The sequence below is a fragment of the Achroia grisella genome, unplaced genomic scaffold (genome assembly GCF_030625045.1).
Source record: "Achroia grisella isolate CSIRO2021 unplaced genomic scaffold, CSIRO_AGI_Agris_v1 utg558, whole genome shotgun sequence".
NCBI classification, from domain to species: domain Eukaryota; kingdom Metazoa; phylum Arthropoda; class Insecta; order Lepidoptera; family Pyralidae; genus Achroia; species Achroia grisella.
In genome coordinates, this window is record NW_026712938.1 from 2152445 (window position 1) to 2164467 (window position 12023).

The 12023-nt window shown below is 29.5% G+C and overlaps 2 protein-coding genes across 4 annotated transcripts in view; one reads left to right on the forward strand and one right to left on the reverse strand.

The window, feature by feature from the left end:
• Nucleotides 1-1611, reverse strand: part of LOC131848550 (trafficking kinesin-binding protein milt) — a 42725-nt gene extending 41114 nt beyond the window's left edge. The window contains exons 1-2 of one of the 2 annotated variants that reach the window (XM_059198461.1): nt 1573-1611; nt 1094-1183 (exon numbers count right to left, since the gene is read on the reverse strand). The gene's annotated coding sequence lies outside the window, so the exon portion shown is untranslated. Of the gene's footprint in view, nt 1-1093; nt 1184-1572 lie in introns of those variants that run through there. The other variant, XM_059198454.1, reaches the window with a different exon arrangement.
• Nucleotides 1612-6008: 4397 nt separating this feature from the next.
• On the forward strand, nt 6009-11596 carry LOC131848476 (DNA primase small subunit). 2 transcript variants are annotated; one of them, XM_059198353.1, is made up of 7 exons: nt 6009-6309; nt 7086-7345; nt 8386-8555; nt 9204-9402; nt 9848-10058; nt 10933-11272; nt 11528-11596. In XM_059198353.1, the coding sequence occupies exons 1-7, from the start codon at nt 6307-6309 to the stop codon at nt 11545-11547; spliced, it is 1203 nt and encodes a 400-aa protein (XP_059054336.1). In that variant the 5' UTR covers nt 6009-6306; the 3' UTR covers nt 11548-11596. The 2 variants fall into 2 exon arrangements, with proteins under 2 accessions (XP_059054336.1, XP_059054338.1); XM_059198355.1 differs by lacking the exon at nt 6009-6309 and adding an exon at nt 6322-6383.
• Nucleotides 11597-12023: the final 427 nt, after the last annotated feature.

Sequence of the window (12023 nt, forward strand, 5' to 3'; positions counted from 1 at the left end):
AAACTTAACAAACACTCTTATTTAATAGGAAATACCCATACGATGAACTAAGCATGTAACCAAATATTACTCATGTTATTAATGAAATAATGTGTATGATCTAAGTACTTTAAATTAGGTATAGAAATCGTACCTACACTTAAAAAAGCTAAGTATCTGTCCTAACACTAACTAATTATCGAGTGATACGCCAATCGCGAATTCTATAACGTAGGATGCGTTATGCGTATCAATAAGTGACGATAATATATAAACATCCTCCATCGTGCGACACCATACATCATATTAAGGATACATTGGGCTAGTGATGTGTGAATTAAGGACACATTGCCTCAGTAGTACTCAGTAACGGTTACTCACACTTTATATCAGTATGGTCTATCAGAATATTGTATACATGTGACCGATATTGCTGATACATAGATTCCGAAATATATTATTACAATATCTGCCCAGAACACCTTGCATGAGTTGAATGAATATCACCTACAACGATATTAGCCCTGCGTACCTTTCAAAGACAGCAAACTACCGTCTTACTTGTAGATCTTCAGATACTAATTACATTGTATGGTATTAAACTGCGTAGTCCTTTTTAGTCTAATGTATATTTAGCACTACCAAATGACTCATTTCAAATAGCATTCTACCAGCACTGTAGATACAAAAACAGACCAGTTCATCTGTCTGCCTGTTTTGTCGATGACGTCAAAAAATATTTCATTCAATACATTGTATAAAATTTGTTTAATATGTATATGAATGAGTATATACTATAATGTTCATAATATTATGAATTAAGTTACTTACTCGAGTGATTTACCTTTAGGCATTTCTCTTTACGTAATGAGTTATGGTTACATGAGAAATGGGGTTTTTTAAGTTACCAAATCAAATTAAATGTTTTTGAAAGACTTCCTATTATGTTACTAGAAACTGATTTGCATAATTCAACATAGTATAGTTGTAATCATAGTCGATATCATTATTTCCTCTTTTATGAATTTGTAAAGTATTACAGGAGAGTGTATCAGATAAGATTAGTGGTCATAATCATAAGTGATATGTAATTATACTGGTAATTATTACTAACCGGTAAGTGTTGCGACGTTTCGAGTTGCGCGCGGTGCTAGCGAGGGCGCGCGAACGGCATCCTGGAGGGCCGCCAGCTTGACGGAGTGCCCTATAAACAAAATAATAATATAAATCAAAGCTGATTCTCTATAGCCCCATTAAGACAGATTGGAACTGGCTTGTTATTTTGTTACATTTATTATACAAGCTACTACCTCTTCCACACAGTTTCATTCATATCTCATTTTTTCAAAGTCCATGTCAACATGAGTCAAATTACAATCTATGTTCAGATCAAATTTCATTAATGTATTAGTTGTGAAAAGACAACTAAATAGATCTTAAGGACATTTCATGTAAAGATAAACTATATATTAAGACAAAGTAGGTAAAAAAGCATAGGAAGTTATAGACGATGTCATGTTTTATACATTAATTGCTACATTAACCATTGAAACCTTTTTTAGGCAACAAAAACACATTTAAAATTATACTTACAGGTCAATTCAGTGCACTTTTCTGTCCAAATATGAATTTTGTAATCTGAAAAGAAAACAAAATGTTTCATCCAACATTGGACATGAAAATATGTAGAATTTTATATGTATTTTATAAACTAAAATATATTTTAGACATCATTTATGAAATAGATATGAAAGTCAAAATTCGTAATACCAGTTGCAATTAGCTGTTACACTACAAGTCTTAATCATTCATATTAATATTATTATAAACTAGCTGTACCCATGACTTTGTCCTTATAGAATTTAACTTTATTTTTCTAAAATAAGTTACTCTTTATTACATCAGCTACCTGCCAATAAAAATCCCGTCAAAATCAGTCCAGTCATTTCAGATATTAGCCGGAACAAACAGAGAGACAGACAAAAATTATAAAAAATGTTATTTTGGTATATTATTATTTATATGTATAGATGGGAAAGCTTGTAAGTATGTATGTTTGTTACTCTTTCACACAAAAACTACTATGCTTCAGAATATTATATATATAATATATATAGGCTATATTTTTTATTGAAATTTATTATCGGTGCAATCACTGTCACTGCTAGTATTACATATAATGGGATGAAACTACACCATTTGGTCTAAATGATACCCAAAAATTACTATTAAAAAAAAGATATATCAAGAAAAAAAGCTCATACAATTATTCAGATGATAGTATATATTCAATATTAGGATACCAAACAGAAATTTATTGTAGTACTTTATGCACTACAATAAATTTCATTTTTCATCAGAATAAATTATCTGAAACTATTAAACTATTTTGGATTTTTATATTAAATAGATGGTGTTCAGAAATGGGTGTAATTACACTGGGTCAGACCCAAAATATTTATAACAAGCTCGATGAATGAGGTTTCTTATGGCAGTATCGCAAATTTGCACATAATTTGAAGATATACTTCAAGACATCATAATTTATTTAGTTATAATTAATTACATAAAGACTCATGTCTTTGAGTAATTATTCACAACAAACAATGTACTGGTTTATTTTATGACAGAAAATTACTTACTTTGTTATAACATTTCTGAAACAATATGACCTTGTCACCAAAATCAAAAATACGTTTGGCCCTCGAGTCTCCAGGCCATAATTTCACTAATTGTGTAAGGTAAAAAACGTATTAGGAAGTTCACATATCAGTTGAGTTGCGTCGCTTATTTTGTCAATAAAAATATTTCACAAATTCGGCACATAAAAAAATATTACAGAGCTTTGAAAAAATTAACTAAATAAATAAGTGAATATAATTTTACTAGTTTTTTTTAAGACAGATTACAGACCATAGGAACAGATGATTTAACCACAGTTTAAAAACATAGACAAGGAGAAGGTTTTTTTAATAGGTTTTAACGGCTCTGAAGGGAAATATTGAGAAACAAATTAATGAACATTTAGGAATCAATTCAAACAGTAACAGTCTTATAGAAAGCAAATATCAACGATCGCTTATAGAACGATATTCAAAAACAATTGTGTCATTAATTGTGTCAATAAACTGAATTAAATAAATTATTTCTAAAGAAGAAAAGTTTACAAGTAATACAAAAAATTGATTTCTTAATTGAGGCGGGCAAATCAAATTAAATCTGCACACAATTGCATATAAATATGTCTTGCTAAAAAAAACTTACTATCTTTCCAATGTTATAAACGCGAAAGTTTGTGTGGATGGTTGGACAAATAAAGCACAGGCTATAGTTTAAAAAAATAATATGTGAATTGGGCGAAATATACTGTCAAATAAGTGTAATGCAAACGAAGTTGAGCAGGTTGGCTAGTTTAATATAACTACAAAAAACAATTTGGTTAAAAAAAATAGAAAGAAAGCATTAGAAATCATACAACATCATATAAAATAAAGGCCTATTTTTGTTTAAAGCCTGACTTCTATTCTATATACTTCAAATACAAAATGGCGGTCACTATTCTTAGTGCTTCATGATGTCGATGAATAATATTTATCGACATCAACAATATTTATCGGTTGGCTTTGAAACCAATTTATTATTATATGTGTTGAAAAATAATGAGAAATTCTGTACAATTCTATTAAATGTAATTATTATAAATTATAGCGCTAAATAATTGACAATGCACTCTTTGTACAAATTCTCTTTTTCCATTTGTAGTAGGTATAATGTATGAAAATTTCAGGTCTTTCGAATTTAATCCTAAATAATAACGGTTATTTAAACAATATTTACCTACTTGTATGAGAACAGGAAATATAAAGTACGTGTGTATCAATAACGTATGAAATAAAATAGCATGTAGTTAATTGATATAAAGTTTTATTTAAATAACTTAAACTCTTACTTCTATGAAAATTAAATAGATAATGTATTGTAAGTAATTAAACAACTACAGCAACATACTCAAACTACGACAGTAAATAAATCCAACATCTTTATTTTTCAACAAAATTATGATTAGGTATGCGGTTTCTAAACATCTAAATCATTATAAAAATAATTTAACTCTTATTTGTTATAACCATTACGTGATTGAGCTTTTACCACGATAATTAACAATTACATTGATCTATCGTCAATAAATATAATGATAATAATCAAAATAAATGTTGACGATAACATCAATATACAAATAGAAAGTGCAATAATTATACCAATGTAACCTGGAATAAAAACAAGGTATTACTTAAATAAAATTGCACCTATGACAAAATTATTATTAAAATATATGTTTTCTATTAAAGAATTTCACAATTATATACAAACCTTCAAATAATAGTATAATCAAAATCAAACTGAACACGCTCATAATAGCGATTAATGGAATCATAAGTAAAATTATAAGAAATAGAAACAATGCCAAAGTAAGTGAGGATGTAAAAAGTGGGTTATCCAGTAAAAACGGTATTACTGCATAAAATACATTTTCAATGTTAATGAAGACTTCGTAGAAACCGGTGCAAAATATCCCTGTGAACAAATCAGATTCTTTAAATTTTTTAATACTAATAGTAGCTAGCACCCAAGTTTATAGAAAACGAACCGAATGTTCCAGACTTCACCAAAGCTGAAGACTGGTCGACATCTAGTCCCAACCTTAATCCACTGGATTATGATTTATGATCAGTTTTAGTTAGGTTTATGCAAATTATAAGATGTACTGTATATTATTTTATAATTTGGAATTCCTAAAGCAATCCACAAGATGGCAGTTAAGAATTTTCCCATGGAAAGAGTGTATGCTTCTACTGACAACTGGCCTCACTGTTTAAAGGACTATATTGCAGCCAATAAATTCCAATAGGCTTTTTATATTTTTAATGTTTAAACTAACATAAACATTACAGTAATAAATGTTACATGCAATGGAAAACATAAATATATTTCCTTGTTACAATATTTATGGCGAAACTAGGTGTACCTAATTAGTAGTATAAAATAACCTCAATATAGTGCATAATACACGTATATATGAAACTGCCTAAAAGTAGATCACAGTACTTACTCCAAGTATATTTTATAGCTACAGGAAACGAGTTCTTTAAATCTATTTCCATATTTTTATATATAGAAGGTATACTCTAGCAAGTATGTATATAGTATGTATCGACTTTCTTTCTACAATAAACACCTAAATACTACTGAGAAAGTTCAGGGATTATAAAGTGGGTAGGAAGTAAGTACTAAATGGTAAAATGTATATGCCTGAACAACAGGCTAACAATCCCCCCTCCCCTCCCTTCATCTTGCCAGTATTACCAAAATTAAATATTGTTGTAATTTTAAACAGAATATTATTTACATTAACAGCGACATTTAATATAATATTTAATTATACACATAATATCTCTGTATAGTTACAACTATGCAGGGTCGGGTCAAAATAATAATATAATATTAATTACAAATTTATTTTTGTCTTCTCTTCTCTCTTCTTATGTCTCTCTTGTCGTCATATATTCGATAATATAAATATCGATAGTAAACTGTTGATATGCATGAAATCCCTAGAATCAATAAATGCTTACCGAACCCTTTTTATGTACCTATTTCGATTTAGAAATATATTCTTATTGTAAACAGATTAAATTAAAATCTGTAATGTTGAAATTATTGACACCAATTCATACATAACTGTAAAGTTATTTAGAATAATTTAACGAGTAGAGCATCTTATTTAGGTAAATTGATAAATAATTTAATATTAAAATATATTTATTTACACTTATACGAACTAAAACGAATCCGTTACTTAAGAATACGTCAATTCTAAGGTAAATGATTCTTTAACCTGTAAATATAATCTGTAATCACATTACTAAATATCAAATAACCTTAGATTGTCTAATCTGTGGCACTGTTTGTGGTATTAGCGGCAACACTCATCTTTTGTTCAAATAAAAAAAAAACATACATAGACAATTAGGCAGTTTCCCGCGTTATTTATTTATTATTTTTTGTTTTAACATCCTATTGAATGCTTATTTCTTAATTAACATTTATGTATATTGTATATTGTTATACTTCGTGAACTATTATTTGTTTTAATTTCTCACTTACAGTGTATTGTGTTTGTTACAAATGAGAAAGTTTATTGCTTTTGAATGTTGTAAAGTGTAAAAGTGAAATCTAAAGTGTATACAAAATTACTGTCTTATATATTTTGTTATTTGTTTTCTAATAGTTTATATTGACTGAAAACATCTAATTAAATTTCGAAACATGGTTGGTATACTTATACAACATATAGTTTATAAACAAATTCTAGTGAATTGGTCTCTGCACGTCATTAAATACAGGTCTACCATGGAATCAAATACTATTAGGTTGTTCGGAAAGTAATTTAGTTTTTTCCTAACTTAGGATTTAATTGTATTTTTTGCACTCAACTTCACACTTAAACCGTATAATTTTAATGTGCTTTGAGAGCTCATATAGCGAGGCTTGTGTGTGAAAAATTCCAATTACTGATACGCAGTAGTTTTTGGTTGGTGCCCTTTTAAATATGAAGAGCCATAAGCAGCATTTTCGACATATCTTACTGTTTTACTAAAAATGCTGTTCAAGCCAGAAAGAAATTGACCGATGTGTGTGAACAGTATGCCAGTGCCAGAACTGGTTAGCTAAATTTCAATCTGGAAATTTTGATGTCGAAGATGCACCACCCTGGGGAAAGCCGGTTGATGCTGATAAAGGCATTGATTGATGCGAACCGGCGAATAACATATAAATATATACATAGATATAAATGAAGCAAATAAGTTTAATACATTTTATTGCTATTACAGCAATTAGAATAATTTCACATCTTTTTACTGTTTGTACGTATTTTAATTAAACAACTATACAATGAAAATAATTTGTAAATTTTGCAGCGGTCTAATTAAAATAATAAAAAATAAAATATTCCTTCAACATCTGTATGCAACTCTAGTTAGAATCTTTTAATAATTCTCTCTACATAACATAAATTTTGATAAATAAATCTCTTTATTTAACAGGTAAACCAGCAGTATGATCCTAATCTGTTACCAGATATGTTACCAATTTATTATACAAGACATTTCCCACAAAAAGTATTCTGCAGATGGCTAGCTTGTGGATGTAGCCCTCATCCACTTTCAAATAGGGAAATGTCGTTTACACTAGCAGATGATGTGTATCTGCGGTATTTGTCTATAAACAATCAGAAAGAATTGCAAGACTTGTTACAGAAAAAATGTCCCCATAAGTTGGATATTGGTGCTGTGTATAATACAAAGTAAGGACTTATTAATGTTATGTATGCAATTCCAATTTTTACATTTAGGTACTGAATAACAGTAAAAACTTTTTTGGATTTACAAAGACTTGTAATTACAATTTTGCTATGTTGTTAATAACATTTAAATACAAATTTACTATATTTGACATTAACTGGTTTAGTCTTGGAATGTTGGGAACTATGCCAACAGATGGTATGAATGAAACAATATCACAGCTTGATAAATGGAATTCATTCAAGATGTTGACTCAGTTGGTGCCTGAAACATGTAGTGTATTGTTACTGATATAATTAATTGATTATGGAGTAGTATTGAGTAATCTGAGTATCAAAAGCTGGTACCATACTTGAATGGGCAGGGAGAGAAATACAAGTGGTGAAGGTGAAGGTGAGTGCAGCCCCTTAATATACACCTGGGTCACAAGTTCCGGGAACTGCTGCAAGTTTCTTTCTCAATGGCGTGGCTCCCCTACACCAATCAATGGAATGCTAAGAAGTTTGTTTCATTATAAAACCATAATTACAGTTATAATATTTTCCTCATTACTTCTATATCTATTTACAATTATACTGCTACATATATAATTATATTCCTCATTAAATTAATATAATAATTTTAATGTATGATTTTTCATCACTGCATATAGAGACTAATTACATATCAGTGTCAATAGCCTAGCTATTAAAGGTAAGTTTTATATAATTATTGATTACAAATATGAAATTAAAAGTGTAGTTGAGCTTTGGTAAAGTATATGAATGTTAGTACATAAGTTATTTATTAATAAAATCTAATAATGTAGGCAGACACAATATGTTCTTGATATAAACTGATACAAGCTATATAGCTTGTACACTACTGCACCCAAATAATGGGATAAAGTCCCATTATTTGGGTGAAGTATGTCATTCTCTTCCACTGCTCTCTATCGGTCGTCATATCTGAGCATACACTTCTTTTATTCATTTAATCTTTCACACAATCCATATTACATATTTAGTACATATTACATAAATCATGGTAATTGTATTTCCAGACCCTCAGTGGGACGTTATGATGCTGTGGTACTTGCTAGAGAACTGGTATTTGATATTGATTTAACTGACTATGATGAAGTCAGAACTTGTTGTCAAGAGGCTAACGTGTGTGAAAAATGCTGGCTCTTTATGGTTATTGCCTGTGAAATCATAGATAAAGCTTTAAAAGGTATATTTTTTGTGTGTAATATTTTAAGTAGTAATAATAACTCCAATTAGTTACAGTAGTCTAAAAAAATATTAGGGTGGGTGCAAAACAAATAAAGCTCACAAAACTTCCAAAATTCATTCACTTAAGTAATCAAGGACTGTTTTCAAAATGAGTTTGAGGTTTACTTTACACTAATATTATAATAGAAAAGCACTAGAATGGCAGTATTCTCCAGAATTCTGAAACCAATGCAAATTTTTAAAAATCTTACACTCATTTGAATCATTGTCAGTGCATAGGATATGAAGAATCTCAACTTTGATTTCAATTAATCTTCTGTTATGATATTCATTTATATACTGTTCTTTATAAAAGATTAAACTTCTGTCTGTAATTAAATAAGAAATATGTAATTAGTATATTTCTAGTGTCTAATCATTATTACAGAGTATAACACAAAGTTGTCGGTGTCTGGGACAGCCCTATGTATGCTTAAATCTTTTCAACTACTAAACGGATATTGAAGCGGTTTTTTAATAGATTGTGATTCTAGAGGAAGGTTTATATGTATAATACATGTGTATTATAGTAATGCATCCGTGCGAAGCCGGGTCGCGAGTTAAAGAATATAAGGAAGCAAAATGTGTAATCTGATTATTGTTTTAGAGGATTTTGGTTTTCAATGCATCTTATGGGTATTTTCTGGAAGACGTGGTATACATTGTTGGGTTTCTGATTATGAAGCAAGAGTATTGGACAGCCCTGGAAGAGGAGCAGTTGCTGACTATCTGTGTCTAATAACAGGTGGAGAGAACCAAAGTAAAAAGGTGCACTTTGGTAGTGAAAATTTACACACAAGTATTAAGTAAGTCACTGATATTACTTTTCTGTCAAGTTGGAAGTTCTTTATTCTAGAATAGCTCATTTATTGTTGCTTATTCCATGAGGATTTTATATCATATTATCATAATCTGTAATATTAGTGCAACTTCTGTTACGAAAATATTTCGAATATGACCAACAGTTACCTTCTGTGATACCTCTTGACATTAAAGTAACCAATAAAGTCAATAATTTTATATATCTGATAGTAACAGTTCATCATAATTCCCAAAAAGTTTTAGGTACTACAATATTTTAGATGTTTATTTTTTAAATTAAAAAAGTATTCATCATACCTGTATTCACAAATAACTATGGAATAAATTGTTGATATATTTGTTTAAAAGTATGTTCTTAATAATATACTTGTTTTGTTTGTAAGTTTGTGGCGAACGCCAGATTCAATAATTAAGATGTCATAATTTCAGACGAGCCCTGACTGTCATTGATAATTACTTCCTACAACTGCTAGAAGAACAAGAATTTTTTTCAACTCCAGAAGGTTTAAGTGGTCTTTTGAAACTAATACCTGATGAAACACTGAAGTCACAAGTAGGAAAAAAGTTGGATAAATTACCACAATCTTCACTCGAGAGGTGGACCTCGTTCATTAGTATTTATGAAGCATATTGTAGAGAAGTTAGTAATTCATAGTATTTTTAAAATCGGATTATTTTAGGCTAATAATTTAAACTATGTACGGGAATTTAATGAACTACTAATATAGTAATGTTTTTGTCTTTCGTTGTTTCGATCGCATCCTGTCTTCTTCAGGACTATTTATAGGACTCGTCCATAATTGCTGTAGCTCTCAATGCCCGCGATGTCAACATAGTAGCAGACTTTTAAGACTCCTGGCTAAAGTTGAAACAATTATGGTGAAAGATAAAAACATAGTAAGTTCATTAATCTTCTGAACCTGTTATAAAGTATTACATCATAGTATTTACATTCAAATACTCATACAATTTTAGTGCCATGTCTTAGTAGTCTGTATTTACTAATACTGCAACATGACAATGATTAACTGTAAATTTTACTTTTAAAATCTTATTTGTACTACCTTATGACTACCTACCATTTGACGACCGGTTACGATTCCTGGCACGGCACAAACATTTGTATTCATGAGTTGATTGTTTGTATCAGTCTGGGTGTTTTCTATGAATAATATGTATGTATTTATGAAAAAAAATCTAGGTATTTGTATCAGTTGTCTAGTACCTATAACACAAGCTTTAGCTATCTTAATTTGGGTCTAGATGGCGTTGTGTGAATTGTCCTGAGATTATTATTATTATTATGGCTACCGGATATTTGTATGGTGACTGTCGTTGAAATAGATAATGAAAGTGCAAAAACTCAACACCGTTCAGCAATATTTGGATGTGAGATGTGTTAACTCGTCACTGGTCTGCAAAACAATAACATTGGATTTTGAAATATTACGTAATATTCATTGTTGTCTAATGAAAATCAAATTGTAAATAATTAATGGAATAATTTGTTTCAGAATGGAAATGCTATGCGCAAATTGAAATATCTGATAGAAGAAATCAAAACACAATACTGCTATCCTAGACTCGATGTGAATGTTACCACAGGGTTTAATCATTTGTTAAAGTCTCCATTCAGTATACATCCTAAAACAGGGAAAGTGTCCATTGTATTTAAGTCTAGTAATATTAAAAATTTCAAGTTGGATGATGTCCCTACAATTTATACATTGTTAGATGATATGTCTCCAAATAGTTCTCTGCATCAAAATAATATGAAAGAGGCAATAAAGAATTTTCAAGAAGTTGTATTTTTGTGTGAGAAAACTGGAGCCATGAGAAGAAGAAATAATGCTAGTAAGTAGAATGGGATGGATGGTACTTTGATATATGTAAAATGCTGCAGGCACATTATGGAAACATGAAAAAATGAACAGCCTGTTTCCAAAGAATCCTTATGCTACTTTTTCTCTTATATATAAAAATATATTTAATCTTGCCATCATCATACTCTGAATGTATGTTTTAAACATGAAGATGTCAAATTAAATTAATCGGTCTAATATATATTATTAATATTTTATCGATTTTAATTTTTTACAATTGTTACAGATACATCTATCGAGTTTTGAAAAATCACAAATGTACGTCTCCAACGCGTATATATTATAAAATAATTTTATAAATACTGTTGTTTTAATTAACTCTACAATAGCATATAATATGGCAGGACCAGTTATATATATATATAGGTTATGCACTGCTTAATACTAGTAGCTGGTACATAATTGCAAAATTTTAATTGAACTACATAATCAGCCCTCTGGTAGGAAGATTGAAAAATAATACTCAGAACAAAAGCAACGATTCATTTAATTTTTTTCTTATAAAAATATTTTATACTCTTACATTAAATGGAATTATTGTGATAATATCAGGTAACAAGTCTTCATAGCTATTGCATTCTAAATATGTTTAATGAAACAAACAGTACACTAGTCAAGTCACTGCTGCTCTGATGGAAAGTTTGCCATCACAAAGGAAAAGTAAATCGCATGTTGACATTGAGTCGTATTGCTAGTGCATGTAATGTGGACCTATTCTCCGC

Coding starts and splice junctions, on each gene's coding strand:
- LOC131848476 (XM_059198353.1), top strand. Junction 9,403..9,847: donor AATTTACACACAAGTATTAA/GTAAGTCACTGA, acceptor TCATAATTTCAG/ACGAGCCCTGACTGTCATTG. Junction 11,273..11,527: donor GAGAAGAAGAAATAATGCTA/GTAAGTAGAATG, acceptor CAATTGTTACAG/ATACATCTATCGAGTTTTGA.